Raw genomic sequence first — 21,380 nt, forward strand, 5'->3', positions numbered from 1 at the left:
GTAAAGTTCCCATTATATTTAACAATGAATTCTAGAAGACTGTATAGCATTTCAATACGAAAATCCTGATTAGTCAGTTAACCTGGGCTTTAGTCCAATATCTACCAAGAATTATGTGGCTTTTTGTTTCCTCAGTTTCCTTATAGATAAAGAATAAAGTTAGAATAGACTAGCCTTTGGTTCTTTCCACATCTAAAATGCTCTGATAATAAATAACTGACAAACTGGCCCCTGTGCATTAGGAGAATGTTACAAATCATTACAACTAATTTCTAATAAATTTTAAACTATAAAATGCAAGAAAATGCCCTCAAGAATCAAGTACCCACCTTTGCTTGCTGCTAATTTCCATAAAGAATATTTGATAATAAGAGGAAGTATTAATTTTAATTTAAAAATATGACTTAGTTTCTGCAAAGTTAAAGAAATCTCCCATTACAAAATGACTTTTATAAATAACCACTTTGGAGGGTCTCTCTTTGAAAAATTACCTAAGGTCCTTTTCCCCAAGCAAGTTAATGTGAACTTGGGAAGGGCAATTAAATTGTCAGAATTAAAAAATTTGTTTTTAACTAGAAGGTAGCCAGAAGTAGAGTCATGGGGCTAGTATCGATTGCCCGAACAGAGAACATCACTCTTTAGGTATTTACTCTGCCACCTTTACACCAGAGGCTTTCCTTCAAATCAAATCAATCTATAAAAAAGATGGCTCTTACTACTAAAATACATAACTAATCTCCAACGGCATTTCTATTTAGATGTTTCCCTTTGATAACAATAACATAGTTCATGATGTTTTAAGATTATGCATTAAACAACATCCAGTCTCTTTAGTTAAATCAATTATAAATAAAGGTGAGAAGTCTTGAAAACAATCTAAAACTGACACTCTATCCTCAGTAATATCTATTTTAAATATTCAAATTCAACACTGAAGCATAGTATTTATCCGTGCTAAATTCTGTAATTTCAACTGTTTCTTGATCACATTAACTGTTTTGTTTTGCTAACTTGATTTTTAATGCTTATTTTCATTAGCTTATTTATTGTTATTAAGTTAAGGCTAAAGAACAAGAATTTCATAATTAACACAAAATTAAAATTGAGTGTCAACTACAAGATACTTTAATAAAATACTAAAAAATTAAGTTCTTGGCTTATATAATGAATTAGCATAAATTATGCTGACATGAAACTATACCATTGTATAATCTACATGCTGTGTTTGTAAATTGTCTAATAATTATTATTTAAAATTAAAAGTATATACAAAATATGACAAAAGACTTGTATCTTTTATCAAAAAGATGTTATACTAAATAGGACATATCTCCTTAATTGGCAGATCACTGAAGCACCTTCTACACGTTTAGTTTTTTAAAAAATAGATTTCAAGTTTAAATTTTTGTTTTTAATCTTTTGAAGTATTTTAAATACTGATCATTGTAAGATTCATGTAGAATATTGTCAAATAAGATGGAATTACATAAAATGCTTAATTTTACTTCTCTCTCTAAATATAATAAATTAATATTATATTAACCTTTCAATTAGTATTTAGAGTAATTAGAGTGAAATCTGTTTCCATGCAGGATAAGAAAAAGTCTTAAATGACAGTAAGCATTGCTAATATATATTTTTTGGCCAGCTTCTTAGCGTTAAAAAAGTTCACATAAAAAAAAAAGTTCACATATTATTTTAAAAGGCAAAGTTTAATAATAGTAAAATCCAAATTTATTCATTATGAAAAATTCTGCAATTCCCAAAATGGTTGCATGTACTATTTTTGATAAAGATGGATGTTAATAAGCTGTATATTACATCTATACAACAAATTTTAAATCCAGTTACTAATGATTCTTTCGAATAAAAAATTTATGCCTATGTATAATTTTAGAAAACAAGTCCCCCTCTCAAGGTATAAAAAAGGAAAAATTTTCATGAAAACATTTTTATTGTCACTGACAGACTTTAGGCTTCACAACTCAATGTTAAATGACAGTTTTGAAGACAGAAAGATACTTATTAAATTTTAAGTGCACATGGTAGCATCTGTTTCACTGAAAAGTATAAAACTGCAAAATTAAGCTGATTTTTTTCAATGTAAAAATCATTAGCCAAAAGGGGGTAAAAAAAGAAAGGAGAAAATAAATGTAACTCTAGAATCTATAGCACCACATAAAAAGCACATGAACCCTAAAAGCAAAAGTGGCCTAATTAATTCTACATCTTATTCTCCTTCCCCACCTCCTGTAGTTGAAGATGTAGGGCCCTCAGACTATTATTGCTTTTAGATCACTTTGTTATTGACTATTCTCTGTATGATCATTTATTTTAAAGGACTGATGTCACATTTGGTGTTATATCTGATGACATATTGTGGACATTTTCTTCCAGAAATGGCTCTTTAAGGCTGAGTGCAAGAGGTTAAGCTGCCTGACTGAGGCCAAACCTAAGATCACAGACTTTTAATCTAAATTCCTAATATCCTTACTGAATGTAATTTAACAATTATTTTGTATACTACATACTATCATTTAACCATAAACTGCTGCATGTTAAACCAATACCTTGAAAAAAGGGAATTAAAACTATTTATCTTATTAAAAATAACCAATTTATATTTTATAAAATCAAGATTATTTTAATGTAGAAAGGAGCTTTTCCCCCTAAATAATCGGCGTATCTTAAATGGCTTTCAAAAGTTAAAAAATATTAAGTGAAACCCTCTGATCAAAGAGAATATATTATTAAATCCAAAGGACTTTTTCAGTTTTCTCCAATTTGCTCATCAGGCTTCTGTCTAATCTAAATCATAGTGATATGCATTATATCAAAAAAGGGGGAAAATGTTTTGTTAAGCTCTGATAACAGGATGATGCAGAACAGGAACATATGAAAATAATGTCTATTCTCTTTTTCCAGGAGCCATCTATCACAACCAACTACAAATCAAGGCTCAGAAAGTATCTAGGCACTTGGACATTTATTACCATCTCTCCCACTTCATAATCTCATGCTAAAGTACCATAGTTGAGGGAAAATCATATACCCACAACAGAACCTAGGAACCTATTTGGTTTGTAAATGCTGTCTTTCTGATATTCATGGATTTAAGGCAGGCGTCCTGGATTAATTTACTCAAAGCTGAATGTGTCACTTAAAAAAAGAAATATTTTATCTTCCCACTCTGAAACAAAGGGTCTATGTTAAGTAAGTTTTGCATGTGTAACATAATAAATAAATATACTTGACATCATAATTTAATAGGACCTTTCGCTGACTATAAAAAATTTAACTTCTCTTTCTGGGGTGAATAACTATGAAATGTAGTATGGACCATTTTACAGTGCCTTGTAATAATGAAGTTATGCTCTTCATTACCAAGTACTGTACCTGCTGCTATTGGCAAGGAGTGGTTTATACACTGACCATGTTCCACGGCTGTTTTTAGTGTCGCTTCAGGATGTGTCGATCCTAGAGGGTTACGCACAAATCGTCGCCGGCGCCGCAAGTCATCTTCCCAGTAGTCAAGGCGCCAGAACTCACGAGGACGACTACAATGAAACAGAGAAGCCACATATGTTAGCAATTATCAAACAGCGTGGTAGCACTGAATTTCTGCATAAAGCTCTCCTTGTTTGCTCTGCCTTTTTTTCCCCCTCCCCTTCCTCTTAATTCTCCCTCCACCTCACACTCCCCTTTTCTGCAATCTTTAACTTAGGTATGTCCTTGAAAATAACAATATCACCTTGCAGTCTAAGGAACTCCTTTTCCTTTTTCTTGGAAGGTGAAATGAGCACTAAATACATCATTTTAAAATGAATTGCTGACAGTGTGATCAGTTTCCCCACACTCTAGTGGCATGTGCTCTGATTTCAGCCTCATTTCAGCCTCAGCAGGGCACCTTTCTCTGTGGCTGCATTTATAAACCAGAATAGGGAAAAGGCTATTATAAATATGGTATAGCATTACCTATATTAATCAAAGTCTGTCCCCCTTCATTTTTCTTCCTAATTTGTGCCTTTTTGCACAAGGTCAGTAAATCATACCATGAATTCTTGGTCCAGAAAGTGTTAACTTTAATGAATATCTCAGTTACATGGTTATGTATGTGATAATAAAATATTACTCTGTTTAGATGTGCAGGAATTTAATTAAAATAATCTCTTAAAATATTCATTACATTTAGCCCCTGAGGCTTAGAACAACACAAGAAAATGCATTTCTTTTCCATTTACTGTTTTTAAATAAACCATTCCTATAGAGTGAAATAGCAATCTATTTTCAAGCAAATCAGATTGGATTTCTGTTTTATGTAGCCTGTTTTTATATTTAATTAAAAACTACATGCTATATGATGTGCAATAATTGCTATATCAAAAGCATACTTTTGGAAATGTATTTTTTAAAGGGTTCTACTATATTTTCCCCAATTATGTAGACCTTTTATATGGTAATATATAAATGTCAACTTTCTCTCCTATTAACTAATCATAATCTAGCATGCTGGAAAATATTTTATAAGAAAAACACTAATATGAAGTTTTTTCAGTTACAGTAAAAAAAAAAAAAAAACCCTGCAGAATACATGTATTCACTAAAGATACACAGCATGAAAGCTTGTAAGCTTTAATAACAAAAAAATTTGTAATCAAAACTTCTGTAAGGAATGACTAATGCAAAACTAAAGTGCACTTGTATTTCATGAGCTAATAAAATTGTACCTGTCAGCTTTGATATATTAGTCTTGACCAATTGACAGTTCCAAAATACCCACTTAAAAGTTACTCTTATTTTGATGTTTCAGAGATGCTACCTTTAGAAATTCAAAATAATTTGTAAATAAGTACTTTACTAATTAAAAATTATCTCAGACTAAAAAAAGCATAAACAACTAACAGTACATTATTTGAAGAAAATATTTTTAGAAAAATAACAGCAATCCAATTTTTTTTTTTCTGAGAAAGCTGGGGACACAATGAGAACATCAAAAATTTCCTTTGTTGATTCTGACCATGCATAAAGGAGATACAATGTAACCAAAATGGAAGACAAAAAAGGTGTAAGAATTGCAGTCCTCAAAGAGAAAGATTAAAAGCTCTTTTATACTTCTTTCTTATTTTGCTGTCTACATTTTAAATGGTAATTATTATAATACCATTTAAAAATAACTAAGAAGCACCTACAGTGTACACATAGAAGGAAAACACAACAGTTGTTTGAACTCAATTAATAAAATAAAATTCTCCTTAGGTGAAAGGCAAAAAGACGGTACACAGATGGCTATGTGTATGGCTTTGATAGTCATGGAGCTTGGATAGGCACTCCATCATTCTGCCTACCTACATTTATCTGTTAAAATTATTATCAAATATCAGCCAGGATGCAGTCGTGAATCACAGGCTGCTCCTCGTCTTCAGGGGAATGATACAATGAGGGGTCTATTCATCAGTGCAGCAATCGGCACAAGTAATTAGTTCCCTAGACTGAGATCTCCTACAAAGCCTATTTCAGTCAGCACCACAAACATATGACGATGTAAAGCTAATGAAAGCTGCTAAAATTTGTTAACCTTTTCTGCCATCAATCCTTCTAATATTCTATGCTTCAGTATTATGCAAAGGTGGTGAATTATTAATTTGTCATTCATCCATCCTTCTGAATTTTGAGTCAAATTAAATGATGTCATTTTTCTTGATAACAATTAAAAGTATAAGAGATGTTAAGCTCCTATTATAAAATTATTACTAAATTAGGTAACAATACATTCTAGTATAATGCATGAGGGTGAAGTCAAATCCAACAGCTATTAAAGCATGTGTGTGATATTTTTTGTCATATAGTAGAAAAAACAGAATTATAACATCATTCACAAATTAACAAGTAACCCAAAGACAATATGTATAAGAATAATAACTAAAATTAGGAAGAAATAGAACTATGATATTTATTTTTGTGCTCTTTGATACTAACCAAAAATGTTCATAATGGGTGACCTTTGGCTGACACAAAGGTACCAATGTATCAGGAACTGAGAATTTGTTCATACAGTAGAAAAAAATTTAAGGTAAGTTTCATCTTCATATCTAAATGTAATACCAAAAATTTTTTAAATACTTAGATACAGTCCAAAAAAAAAAAAAAAAGAAAGAACTTTATACCCCAGTATGATAATGTTTACAATATCCTGAAGCTTTATCTCACACTACCTTTCTCAATACAAGTAGTCTACCTCCTGTAAACAACAATTTAAAATAACCTGAAGATAAAGCAAAAATCACTTATTTCAGAACACAGATCTAGAATGTGTTACAAAAATCATCCTAGAGCCCAAAAATTTCAATACATTTTCTTGAGAGTCTTTCCATTATAAAGCACCATTCCAGGTGATATAGGATACAAACCCTCAAGGAACTTACTCATAATGGAGTAGCTATTAGCCTTATCTGGAAAAAAATTGCATTTATCATCTAATTTCTGATGCTGAGAGTAATACATATTCTTCAGGAAAAAAAGTCATACTTACTTTTTTTCGATAAGGGTAATTACTAGCATGTTTAAGGTCATTTACATAGAAATAGACCTAGACTTAAATATTCAGAGTTTTATCCCCCAATCCTGCTCCCTCCAATAATATAGTATTAAGTTTCATCACTGAAAAAACGAGGCTTGCTTTGTCATTTTAGAACAGTATTGGAAAGGGGGAATGTATAGGTTTCAATCACCAACTTACTATAAGTTTTGAACATTCACATAAAGATTTCAGTTTCTCTCTCTCTCTTTTTTTTTTTAAGATTTTATTTATTTATTCAGGAGAGACACACAAAGAGAGAGGAGGGAGGCAGAGACATAGATAGAGGGAGAAGCAGGCTCCATACAGGGAGCCCGATGTTGGACTTGATCCTGGGGCTGCAGGATCACGTCATGAGCCAAAGCCCAATGGCTGAGTCACTCAGGTGTCCCAAGACTTCACTCTCATTTAAGCAATACTTCTACCCCTTCCTAAAAGACCTTTGTAGGGGAAAACAGGATAAGAAGTTGACAAATTTGGTATAATCAAGCCAAGTGTCTTCCCATAAGGTCATAAACTAACTAAATAAGTTATTGTATATTTTTTGGTGTTATCACCAGTGATATAGATGGAAAAATTTTAAAAACTTGAAGTATGGGGAAACCAACTGTTGATCAAATACAAGCATGGGTAAGATGAGAAACTATGTATTCTGAGAATTTACAAATATACATATATATATGGATCACTGTATACCTTTATACATATGCACCGATATAAAAAAAATTATATTAATATGATACCACATCACAAGCTTAGCCTATATCCATTTATACTAATAATTAAAACAAAGATTCCCCAAAAGTAATCAAATTAAGGATGCGGGGCTAGGTCACATAACATCTAGAAATAAAGCCTTCTGTATAAAGGTGCTATAGTTAGGTCCCCTATTAGCACACCCTCCAAGTACTAAAATCTTTAATAGAAATACACGTCTTTGAAAAGTTGTGGATGACATGAAAATTAAATGTTCTAACTTTTCTTTCTAATGATTTCCCCCAATTTTTTTTACCTAATTTCAAAGTCTGAGATTAAATTTACAATAAAAGTATAATTGTCTTTTTTTTTTTTAAGATTTTGTTTATTTATTCATTGAGACACAGGAAGAGAGAGAGAGGCAGAGACACAGACAGAGGGAGAAGCAGGCTCCATGTAGGAAGCCTGATGTGGGTCTCCAGGATCACACCCCAGGCTGCAGGCGGCGCTAACCGCTGCGCCACCGGGGCTGCCCAATTATAAGTGTGAGTCATCTTATTATTTTTATACTTAAAAAAAACCTTCACATGTGTTTGTATACACATACCTTTAGCATATCATTAAAATCTACATAAAAATATAAAAAACAATGTCATTTTAATATACAGAATATGTATTTTGTTCTACAAGAACAGAATCAAATAGATTGTTGAAGTATACCTTACAGAGAAACACAACTCAAGCATTAATAGGTAGTCCATTAATTCCCTTTCTGAGCTCCAATGTGATTAGTGATCTGATGAAGGAAAACAAATAAGTATGACCCAAATGAGAATCAGATGGAAAAGATAGAAGTAAAAGAGAGAACCAATAACTAAGGTATGATACACTTTCTTCCTCTAATAGTTAAATGGCTCAATTATAAATAACCTATTATTTTTCACATGTAAATTATAAGACTTCGAGTTCAGGGTTTTTTGTTTGTTTTGTTTTTGTTTTATTTTGTTTTGAAAAGTACAACTTTTCATGGGGTGGGGATGGCTCCGCCATCAATTACATCAATAACAATGTACAAATGGGTGAATATTGCAACAGAATCCTAAAATATTTCTAATAACGATGACTTATTCACCTTGAGCAGATGTTAGGAATACAAGGATTATTAAGATATTCTCCTGGCCTCATGGGGAAGACAGATGTGAAAGTAAATGAGAATTCAAAAAAACTGGGTGCAATAGAGCAGAGCTCTATTAAATGGCTACTAAACTGCACAACTCCAGGGGGCAGTGATTGCATCAAAATTTGTATAAATGGCACTCCTGGATTTGTGCAATGCTCATTTTGGTTTTCTATATGAACACCCTTGAGAATGATAGGGTGTTATAAGAGCAGCTTATGTTTTTCCTGCTCCATACTATGCTCAGGCTCCTTTCTTTTTTTTTTTTTTATCCAAGTTTAGACAAGGAAACTGCTTAAAGAATTTTATTTGTGGGGATCCCTGGGAGGCTCAGCGGTTTAGTGCCTGCCTTTGGCCGAGGGCGTGATCCTGGAGTCCCGAGTCGGGCTCTCGGCATGGAGCCTGCTTCTCCCTTCTCCTGTGTCTCTGCCTCTCTCTCTCTCTCTCTCTCTCTCTCATAAATAAATAAATAAATCTTTAAAAAAAATAGAATTTTATTTGTGAGTAAAACATGTTACAGTGAAGGACGCAGGACCCGTCCTCCCAAGCCTGTGTCCATATATGCAACTGAACTTCATGTTGTGATACAAAGAGTTCAAATAAACTACAAAAGTGAAATATAAGTCATTGCATATGTGGGACAAAAGGAAGGGCTATAGTCCGTGGTTAACTGGAGGACAGGGTGAGGTCAGGCTCCTTTCTTTCTTTCCCAGAGTTAACATTGGGGAAAGAGAACAGAATAAGGCCCTTTCGATGCTATCAGTAGCAGAAAAGGTATTTAGACCAGGACTAATAAGCACATTGTCAAAAAGTCAAAAAACAGACAAAACTGAATACACAGAATAAAGCAATCAAGGACAAAAGGAAAACATTAGTACTTATTTCCCTGAAGTCATTAAGTTCATATTGATTTATTAAAGTAGATGATTTTTTATATTATTCTATTAAAGTAAAATAGTGTTAATTATTAAAAGCAGTGGTAGCTACATATGTATTCCAATTATCCCATAACCTAAAGCTGACACTTAATTCAAATTAGTCAGATATATTCTTTGCCATCTTACTGTTGTGTCATTTTAATGTAACTTGGGTCTATATCAGTAAAAGAATGCTAGTTTTAAAAAGAATAACTGTCACAATGCAATTATATTAGAAAAATTTCCCATTTTCCATCTAACCCACTTCTTGTGACAATACCTGATAAATCTTGATAGCCTTAACAAAAGTCAGCAATAAATTCTTCTGGCTACAGAAAAGTTCTAAATCTTACACAATTTTAGTACTTCATATCTTGTTCTAAAATTTTTATATTACCTGTTTTTAAAATTCCTATAGCTGGTTTACTTTCATTTTTATATTTTTAGATTAAAAATTCATGCTAGATATTAGCTACAAGTTAAACAAATAGTAACCTCTAAAAAGGAGTAAACATTTTCAGTGTACTGTCAGCTAGAAGATGAAAGTGCTTAAGTTCTAGAAGGGTTTCACTTTCTGCATAAATCTTGGTGAAATAATGTTCAGGTACTATGGGGCATCATACAATATAAAAGAATGCTTTATCTCACAAACTGAAATCCGCTGTGCCTTCATGCAGATAGACAGAAAGAATATTACCTAAAACCAAGAACCAACTATAAATCAAATGGCAGTGATCTATGCACTGTGCTGTCTTAATGAAAAGAAAAGGAAAAACAAAACACACAAAAAAACTTTTCAACTACTTGGATCAAAAAGGAGACACCTTCTAAAGCAGAATTATTTCCTTATTGAGCCTCATATAGATATTTGATATTATATAGAGTCACTAGAGAATTGCATATACTATTTAATTATGGAAAATTATATTTTATGTAATTATGAATTTCTGCATGGTACTATTCAATGTATTATATTCTTTTAGCTTTTATAAACATTTAGAGACTCATATTCAATTAGTTATTTAGAATAATTTACAAAAACATAATACTGCAACAAGGTCAATTCTTTAAGAAAAAATCCCACACTTTTCCTGGCTGCTGTTAGCCTATTAGTCATTTCTTTATTCACTTAGCATTTTTAACCAGGAAGCACAGTTATAAGAAAATAAAAATCTAGTGTAAATTATACTACAAATTAAAACTCTAACAAAAGATAAATGAAAAAAAACTTAAAAAAAAACTTTAAATAAATGATGTTGTTAAATACTAGAATCGCTAAAACTCACCTCATACTATTTAGACAAATCTGATCTATTTTCCCCAAAAATCTGATTTAAAAAAATAGTAATTCACCAAACATCTATTTAGTGCCAACTATATACCATCCTTGGTACATCCATATGAATAACGCTTTTATAATTTTTTATGTTATAACCAAAACACTAAAATCATCAAATATCAAAAACAATACAACTATAAAATAGAAAAAATTTATTGCATTTGGCTACTCTGTGCTAGACATCATGCTCTTTTATACACATTATTACCAAATTTAATAGGAGCCCTGCCAAAATAGTTATTTTCACCTTAAAGATGAAGACACAAAGTCTTGCCCATCAGTAGTAAGTAATAAGCCTATGAACTTCAAAGCCAATGTGCTTTTCACATGACATTTCCTCTAGAAATGCAGTGGATACTATTTAGTTATGATCAAAGTACTAATTAACCCTGCCCGAGAGGATTATTTCATGAAGGTTTTAATGAGAAATTATTTTGTAAGTTCCATGAAGACAAGAGTTTGTGTCTATCTAATTCACTGACCAAACACAGTAACTGAAATGAAGCAGGCACTTAATAAATAACCAATTAAATAACAAGCTGACTTTTTAAAAGAATTTAAATGATAAACGGAAGTCTGCTGGACAAAATGGAAAGGATATTCGAAGCAGAAGAAAGAGCACAGACAGTGGCATAAAGGCACCCTTATCTTACAAAGTTTGGGTAACAAAGGTCATTTCAAGGCAGCCTCAGAGTGGCAAAAGCTAAGGTAGGAAACACAGGTTTAGAACCAGATTTCAAAAGGCCTTGTATAATTAACCAAAGTAGTTATCTTTATATCTTATAGTCAACAAGTTTTCTCAATAGAGGACTAATATGATCAGCCTTTTAGGTTACATGGCAACAATATAAAAAAAAAAAAAAAGGCAGGGGGGGATAGAGCCTAAGGCTAAGATTCAAGAAACCTCTCTAAAGTGGGATAGGTAAGATCTGGTGAGACATTCAATATGGAAGGGTGAGGAAAAAGGAGATAATGAGAACAAAATTGAGGCTTGTGACAAAGGAGCCGTGAGGGGATAAAGATGCTATTTAACTGAAACGACACAGGTTAAGTAGGTGTGGTTGGGAGAATAACCATGTCCTGGACACCTAATAATGTCTGGGCAGGTATGTCTAAGTAATCACTTTAACTTGAGAATTCAAAAAAGCAGTCTGGGCTAGAGATATGAAATTGGGAGACTGATCAGTATAGGGAGTTGAGGAATTTAGATATTTATCTAACAAAAATTTACTGAGTGTTCAGTATAAGCTAGGTATGTGCTAGATCCAGAAAAAATTATAATGAAAAGACAGGAAAAAAATGAAAAGGAAATTTAGGAAATTCTAATATTTAAAACACTGCAGAAGAAGAAGTACCACTGAAACAGAAAAAAGTGTTCCTTACAATCATAAGATAATAAGGAAACCAAAATAGTATGGTGCCAAAAAAGACAAAGAAGCAAAGCCTCTTCAAAGCAGTAAGTGGGCAGCAATACTAAATTCTGCATAAAAAAGTTTAGAAGGGTGGGGTGACTGGCTGGCTCAGTCAGTGGATGCAACTCTTGATGCCTGGGTTGGGAGTTTAAGCCCCATGTTTGGTGTAGAAATTACCTAAAAATAAAATCTTAAAAAAAATTGCTTAGAAGGATGAAGAGTGAAGGAAAGCTTTAATGTTTTTTTTTTTTTTTGCGTGTTAAGCTATATAATTTATATGCTATAAAGTTCACCTGCTTAAAGTGTACAATTCAACAGTTTTTAGTATAGAGTTGTGCAACTGTTACCATAATCTAATTTTAGAATATGTTTATTTTCCCCAAAGAAATCCCAAACCCCATAACAGTTATTTCCCATTTTCCCTTCCATGAGAATAGACATGTAGACAATTTCACAGTACGTAGGGCAGAAGGTAGGTGAATGTGTTCACTCTGGCTTGGATCTTAAATCTGGACCAGTTTTAAAAAGAGACAAATTCTGATTGGTAAAAGGCATTTTTATTCATATTGGAACTATTTGGTGAGCCTAAGATCTATAAGAATACATAATTAAAAAAAAAAAACATTTCCTGTTATCTCTAAAGTACCAAAGAACTGAATTAACCTTTTTTGTTTTTTAAAGATTTTATTTATTTATTTGAGAGAGAAATAGGGAGAGAACAAGCAAGAGATGGGGGAAGCAGAGGGGGAGGAAGAGGGACAAGCAAGCTTCCTGCACAGCATGGAGCCTGACACAGGCCTCCATCTCAGGACCCCAAGGATCATGACCTGATCCAAAACCAAGAGTCAGACGCTCAACCAACTGAGCCATCCAGACACCCCAGAACTGAGTTTACCTTTTAAGAGAGACTCCAAAAAATAATCATTTTTATATTTAATTCATACTATAAGATACATAATAGCTAAAGTTTTACAGTTATTTATATTAAAGACCAATAATCTTTATAATTTCTGGATAGGATAAAAAGATATCTTGGCTTCATTTATTGTAAGGGACTTAAAATTAATCACCTTAGTTCGCTCATATACCAGATCTATGACCTCTACATCATTTATCATCTTTGTGCTTCTACTGCCTTACGTAAAATAATTTTAACTTGTTTAGCTCACTTTATAGGGCTGTAGTGAGGAATCAAAAGAAATGGGAGTATGTGAAATTGCTTCAACAGTAAAATGCTATATAAATGTATGTTTTTTAGTTAATAATGAAGTGTGCCTACTTCTACATGCCACTACTTGGATAAAAGCACCTGCTTAAAGTGGTATTACCAGTGACTTAAAACATTATTTAAAAATAAAAATATAAGCAAGCCCTGATTACAATGCCCTTAAACAGCCTCTGATAATAATTAGCTCCAAGGCCCTGACAATGATTAGCTTTCTTACTTTAAAGTTTTCCCTATGCTGGACATTTTATAAAAACTGAATAAAAAAAAAAACTGAATCATACAATATGTAGAATTTTGTGATTGGCTTCTGTCACTTAAAATGTTTTTGAGGTTCATCCATGTTGTGGCATGTATTAGTACTTCACTCACAATGCATTTTGTTTATCCATTTATGAGTAAACGGATATTTGAATTGTTTCCATTTGAGAGAGGGGAATCTTGGATTTTATAACTAGAAAATTGAGGTACTCAATGGTTACCTACATAGCATTCGCTTTTCTCCCCTTTCCTCTTTCCTGAGAAGTGTAATTTTCCTAATTATTCTTTCCTAACAATTATAATTTTGCTCAAGCATTCCTTCTCAAATAGTTGGATGATTTGCAGAAAGCTGACTTTAAGCCAACTATGACAATCCTGACATTGTTGCCAGTGATTGGTTCCAGAATCAAGCTTTAAAACAACCACTGCATATTTTTGCCTACCAATCATTTTTCACCAATCTGAAATGCTAAATTTTTATTCAGTGGTTCAGACAGTAGTTCTTCCTTTCTCCTGATGGGCTGAAACAAGGAAATGTTAGACCCAGTTGCCAGGAGTTATAACATAACCAGGAAGAAGACAGAGTGGAGTAAAAGTTTACCCAGCCAGAACTGGGAAAAAAAAAAAAAAAATGGAGCTGAAGACCTGCCCCCAAGACCTTACACACTTATACTTTTTTATACTAAAGGATAATATACTTCTTCATGAATGAAGAAATTAATTTTACTTCATTTAGAGACAGTTTTTTATTATGTGCCTTTGAAACCATCTAACAGATACAAGGATTCCTGGTGATGCCATCAGCAATTTGATTACAGTTGTGAAAGGAAAACTAGATAATAATGAACACATGTTTTGGTGGAGATAATACTGACTTCGAAAAAAAAAATTTTTGACAACGAAAGGAATTAGGGAGGTAGGGTGGTAGTTTAAAGAGGGTAAAGAATATATGTAAGCATGTTTGCAGAGGGAAAATTCAAAGTTCAAAAAAAACCACAAGACTGAAGATGACGTGGGAGAAGGGCAGTCACAGCACTGTAAAAAGATAGAAGAGGTATGATCCTGTCAACAGAGTGTAACTACCTTGGAAGTGGAGAAAGTCACCTCCTTCTCTGTGGCAAGATGGAAGTATGTAAAATCTCTGTCTCTGTACTTGAATGTGTTTAGGGTTCAAGACAAGAATAACTGAATCTGATTTTGGCCTGATTATTTCTACTTTCTGTACTCAACAGCAAGTTTGTGACACAAGGATAGAATACTGGGGTAAAAATTAGAAGAGTTGCCTTGAGTATGAAAGAAAGCTGATTAAAGGAAGTTTAAGGATGGCTAAGTTGTTATGAAGGAAGGTATAGCTGAGATTGGAAACCATTCATCTAGAGTGACACTAATCTGTACAACTGTGGGATCTGTCCCTCAGCTATACTCAGCAATCTAAGAACAAGACTTAGAAAGAACAGCTAGCAAAACTCAACTCAAGATTTAGGACTGATTTGGCTGGCAGGTCAAAATAAGAAAGGTTAAGGAAAATGAACAGGCTGGTTTGGATGATTGAGTTGGGTAGGAATGGTAAACCGGCGATCTTTTTGGACCTCGATAAATTAATATATGGTTTATTACACATTGATTCATTGAGAAACCCAATTTACCCTGCTTTCCACATCACTAATATTGACGATAATTTGGTTTCCCAATGAATTAATCAATAGGTTTAATTAATCTAGCCCCTTTGCTTAATAATATGAGTTTCCAACTTGTACTAAAACATGTCTAGAAAGAAAGAATGGAGGCTTATACTATATTTGAAGACTGTCTTCAGTCTCTGATCTATAGGGTCACTCTAGTAAATAGTCATAGAGCTGGACAATGTGCATGCAGAGAACATTCAGAAGTCTCAGAAAGATAGGATCTCATTCTTTTCAGAGGTAGGTTATATTGTGCTCCTGGAAAAGAGATGGGAACTAAAGATTACTGACTGCCCACATTATATCAGGCACTCCAGTAAGAATTTTGCATGTGGCCTTGATTCTCAAAACAATCCTTTAAGTTAGGAATATAATCCCAATTTAAAAAGTTAAATCCCAATTTTGCTACTAAGAAACAGAGCTAGAACTCACATCTGTGGCTTTCCATTACCAAAAATTTTTAGTAATGCTACTTCCATGCTGCTGTGGCTGGGATTTTCATATTAAGCTCATTAACAGATTCACTATGACAAATTATTATAAAGTTTAAACACCTCTTTTACAAAATGACAGATTGTAATGGGACCAAAACCTCTTTATAAATTATATGAAAGACTATTATCACACATTACAATAAAGAACAACTGGAAAAATTTTCCAGCATTAGCCTCACCAAAAATTGAAATAGCATGACTTAATATTAGACTGGTAGGGAGCAGGGGGAGGCGATAAAGTGTTTTAAGGCTCTGTTGCTTTTTAACAGATAAGTAAAAGTAAGGTAAATACTAAGTACTGTGTAGTGCAAGTCAGCATTTGAAAACCTTGGGAATTATTAATATTCACTGAATGTTTTCAGTAGCTCCGACTACTTGCCCCAAATACAGAAGTACTACATAGTTTATAAGCACATCTATGAAGGAATAGCAGAATCAAGAACCACTGCTTTGGCATTTAGGACTTCCATTTCTCTCAAACTCAGGCCTCTATATCACATTTTTGTTGTTGTTAAGATAGTTCATAGGTAAGTTATAAGAAGAGAGAAAAATACGAAATATCAGCTGCCCTAGTAGGACATTTTTATTTTTAAATAAATAATTTAAAGGCTTAAATGCAGCGGCATTATACAATACTTGCTGTCTTAAATCCAAAACTCTTAGAAAATATTGGTGAAAGCAAATAACTGATTTTAACTAGCATAAAATAAATAATATATACTTGCTTTGCAAGCTAGATAAATTAGTGAAAAGTATGTGCTCCTCATCCACAGGGACAAAAGGGCTTATTATGTTACACTTCCAGGTTTTTAAGACAGTTGGAAGCCACTTCTTTCAATAGTTGCTGTCATCTCCTGGAAACTCTGTAGTACTTTCAATTTTGAAGCAATTATTCACATTCTGAAGTGATTTATTTTCCTCTTTCTTTACTACATTTCAATTTGTCTGGCTCGCAATGACCAGTCCTGTTTTGGCTTAATTATATTCATTTAAAAATATTTCTTAAAGTGCCCACTACTATTTGAAAAGGTTGAGAACCTATAGTGGATACTCATATAAGGAAAACCGTCTCTAATCTCAGGGCACTTACAACCTAATAAATGGGATAAAATAAGCAAACAATGAATTATACGGCAATAAGATCCATGCCATAAGAAAAGTAAAAATCCAGAGCTTTGGAAATTGAAAAAAAGGAGTAAGTGATCACATATGTTTTAAAGAGATCAGGAAATGCTTTAAGGAGCAAGAGATTTTTGAGAAAGATCCATAAGAAGGGGTCAAGTTTCAATTGATATACAAGGAAGAAGATTGCATTGTAGGCTTTTCAGCAAAAGTATAGAGGTCAGAAAATTGGAAGCAGTCCTTTTGGTTGACCCCAGTAGAAAATGAAGTATAAAAGAATTGTTGGGACCTGGCCATACCATAAAAGACAGGAATAAAAAACTAATGAGTTTATATTTCACTCATTCACTCACTTATTTAATCAACAAATACTTATTGAATGCCAATGATGCATAATGATCTATACTAGGCAATGGAGATTTACAAAAAGTTATTTGATGATAAAGAGAGTCATTATCCTCAAGGAGTTTACAGTAGAATGGAAGAAACAGATACATAAAGAGACAATTATGCACGAAACACTCCCTGGGAACAAAGTGGAAGGGCATTATCCAAGGTAACAGAAGGCTTCCTGGAAGGCAGTAACACACAAATTGAGTCAGAGTTAACAGATGCTAACCAGTAGAATAAGGAAAGGAAAAGTATTCTTTCTGAGGGAACAGCAATTGCAAAGCCAAAGAATGTGAACTGAAATGTTTCTAGAATACCAAGGCAGTACAGGCAACAAGGGGCCAAAGAAGAAACTACAGAAATAGGAAGGGACCAGACCACAAGGAATCATCTGCATAATCCCAACTCCTGTTTTTTTTTGTTGTTGTTGTTCTGTTTTAAGATTTTTTTTTAAATGTATTTATTCATGAGAGACAGAGAGAGAGACAGAGAGAGAGAGAGAGAGAGAGAGAGAGAGGCAGAGACCCAGGCAGAGTCTGTAGAAGCAGGCTCCCTGCAGGGAACCCGAAGCAGGACTCAATCCCAGGACCCCCGAATCATGCCCTGAGCTAAAGGCAGATGCTCAACCACTGAGCCACCCAGACATTCCCCCAACTCTTGTTTAAAAACCTATGCATGACTCTTCAGGACTGACCACAGTTAGTTACAAAGACTTTACCTGTCAGGCACCATGGGGAAAACCTACCCTCCAACAGCCCCAAACCAGACTTGATATATAACCAGTGAACTTCAGTCTCTGAAAGGAGTTGTACTCAAGGACTCAGGCCCAACTGGCACAACTGTATTCCTAGCCCGTGCATCTTTCTCCCAAGACTTCTTTATTTGAAGCCTTAGGCAGAGGTCCTCTTCAGGTCCTCTGTAAACTGCTGTAAATTTTCATTCTGAGTTCCTTCAACAGTGAGATGACCCTAACATCTATACTGATCTATGCTGATCCACACTGCTTCACCTGGCCTTCCACCACTGCAACGTTTCATGGAGGGAAAAATGGAACAGGGGGAGTCCTGCAGGTTTAGACTCTTCCTTATACCACCAAAGTAAATTATTAAAGCCTTACTCTTTCATTATTGGTTTGTGGCTTTAATCAGCTACTGTGATCCTTGGTAGCTCAGCTCTCTCCTAGCTCAGCTGAGCTCCTGACTTCATCCATGTCATGCTGAAGAGTTCAGTTTTATCCAGTAGCAATGGAGAGATATCAAAGAGTTTTAAGTAAGTATTATGACTACAGAGCAATAACTCTAGAAAATATATAAAAATTATATCAGAAGAAATATCAGAAATGAGAACACAAGTAAGGAAGTTATTGGAATAATTTAAGCAAGATAAGGGTTTTCAAAATTAATTTTTAAATTTCCAATTTTTCTGATTTATCCTATGAATGTGTTATTGAAATGTGCTAAATTTCTCTGTGATACAAGGTTGGCAATAAATATGTAACACATGTAAGTAAAGGTCAAGGACATAAGGCAATTTATTCAAAACAAAATGGGTCCAAAGCATATGATGTATAAAACTAACTGTTACATGCAGTAAAACAGGCCTAAAACTAAGATAGAGATCAAAGTCCTAAAGATGAGTAGAGATAGGAACAAAATAGAAATGGTCCAGTAAATGCTCTATCAACTTAGCCCAGAAATGGCATACATGTCCTCTGCTTACATACATTCCTTTGTCTTACCAAGTCACAAGACTCCACATAGGAAATGGGATCTCCAAGTGGGTAGCCATTTCCCAGCAACAGCTCTATACAATGGAAAGACAGAATGAAACTATATGATTAGCTACTGTATCTACCACAGATGACAATAAATACCACAGAGAAAAATGAAATGTGAAAGAATAGCAGGAAATATCACAGAGGGAGTAGGAAACCTTTTAAAATAAGATGATTAAAGAAGGATTCTATGAGAAGGTAACATTTGAGCAAAGACCTAAAAGAGGTGAAAGCTTCAGTTATGCAGATGTGCAGTTATGCAGATTATGAAAAGAAAATTTCAGGCAGGGACAACAGCACTCCACTTTGTGAGACCATGGAACTGCAAAGAAACCATTATGGATGAATAAAGAGTCATTGTACAAGTAGAGACCAAAGAGTTACTAAGAGAATGAGGCCATTGGAATATTTTAAACAGAGAAGTAACATGATCTGCCATGCTTTAACATGGTTATTCTGGCTGCTGCAAGAACCTGGGTGTAGGTGGGAGGGTGATTTTAGAAGCTAGGAGTCCGGTTTGTAGACCTTTGCAATAATCAAGAAGATGATGATGTCTGGAAATAAGTGGCAGTAGTAGAAATGGTAAAAAGTCACTGAATTCTGGAAATATTTTGAAGATTAAGTCAAAAGAACATACTGACATCATAAATGGGGTATGAGGGATCCCTGGGTGGCGCAGTGGTTTAGCGCCTGCCTTTGGCCCAGGGCGCGATCCTGGAGACCCGGGATCGAATCCCACGTCGGGCTCCCGGTGCATGGAGCCTGCTTCTCCCTCTGCCTGTGTCTCTGCCTCTCTCTCTCTCTCTGTGTGACTATCATAAATAAATAAAAATTAAAAAAAAATAAATGGGGTATGAAAGGAAAAGAGGCAATGATAGTATAAGGATTTTGATCTCAGAAACTACAGAAATAAAATCAACATTAATAAAGATGAAATAGAATGTGAGAAAAATAGAATTCTATAAAGAAGGTCAGGAATTAGTTTTAAACATGTTATGTTTGGGGTACCTATTTGAATCTGTGGCAGAAAGGGCTATTACCACACCAATTTTCCTCTTCTACATAGGCAAATGGCTAAGCCACACTTCCAATCTCTTCTTCAATTAAGCATAGTCATATGACTGTGCTCCAGCCAGTAAATATGAGCAAAAATGATACAAGCCACTTCCAAACCTAGCCTATAAAACTTTTCAATGTGCAGTTGTCCATGTTCCTTCCACTGGCTTGCTGAAAATAAACTTGGCAATCTTAGAGGTCAAGAACTACAGATACTGGAGCTATAAGAATAAGCCACTTACCAGAATCATCTATTTTGTACTTAATATGAAAAGACATAAAATTCTATTATGGTCAACCACTGAATGAGATTTGAAGATTTATCTATTAAGGCAGCTTTTATATTGCTACAAACAATACAAATATCCAAACAGAGATGTTGAGTAGATAATTATGAGTGTGGAGTTCAAAGTGTGGAGTGTGGAGTTCACAGGATATATAATCTGGGAGTCAAGAAAATATCTTGTTTATATAATATGGATAGCTATGAACTGGTTAAGATCTCTTTTTTTTAAGGTTTTATTTATTTATTCATGAGAGACACACAGAGAGAGGCAGAGACACAGGCAGAAGGAGATGCAGGCTCCATGCAAGGAGCCCGACGTGGGACTTGATCCCAGGTCTCCAGGATCACACCCTGGGCCGAAGGTAGCACTAAACTGCTGAGCCACCCGGGCTTCCCTGACCTGGTTAAAATCTTAAAGGAAGTGAGTAGAGCAAGAGAAAAAGAATACTCCAAAGACTAAGGTCTGAGTAACCCCAATAATAATGAGGTTGACAAGGTAAGGAGAAACCAGCAAGGAATCTGAAGAGTGGCCACTAAAGTAAAATCAGAAGAATATGGTTTCCTAGAGGCCAAATGGAAATTTATTTCAAAGAGGAGGCAGTACTCAGGCATATCAAAAGGTATCAATTAGTCAAGAAAGATGAAGATTGAGAACTATGGGATTTGGCAGTATAAATGGCACAGGTGACCTTGAAAAGAACAGTTTCAGTAGAATAGTAAGAGAAAGCCTCAGTGAAATTTGTTCAAGAATGAATGAGAGAAGAGAAACTCATCAAAGAAATAAATCTGTCAAAGTTCTTCAAGTATAATAAAGAAGCCTATCTATATCCTATACTGGACACAGTATATTAGAAACATTTGGGGGGGGACCCTAAATGCAAACAGTCCTAACAAATAATACTAAGTAAAAATCACAGAATTTTGCAATATATAGGGATTCTACTAGATGGACACAACAGAATATCCTACGTAAGA

The 21,380-nt window shown here is 34.0% G+C and overlaps 1 protein-coding gene across 11 annotated transcripts in view; it reads right to left on the minus strand.

Annotated features, from left to right (window-relative positions):
- The window catches only part of LRBA (LPS responsive beige-like anchor protein), a 721,151-nt gene that overhangs the window by 278,613 nt on the left and 421,158 nt on the right, over positions 1-21,380 (minus strand). For 9 of the 11 annotated variants that reach the window (XM_077846317.1, XM_077846318.1, XM_077846326.1 and 6 more), the window contains one exon: positions 3,397-3,557. In XM_077846317.1, the coding sequence (XP_077702443.1) occupies positions 3,397-3,557 (161 nt within the window). The remainder of the gene's footprint in view (positions 1-3,396; positions 3,558-21,380) is intronic. The other 2 variants (XM_077846323.1, XM_077846322.1) reach the window with 1 other exon arrangement.

Source organism: Canis aureus, chromosome 13 (assembly GCF_053574225.1).
Source record: "Canis aureus isolate CA01 chromosome 13, VMU_Caureus_v.1.0, whole genome shotgun sequence".
NCBI lineage: Eukaryota > Metazoa > Chordata > Mammalia > Carnivora > Canidae > Canis > Canis aureus.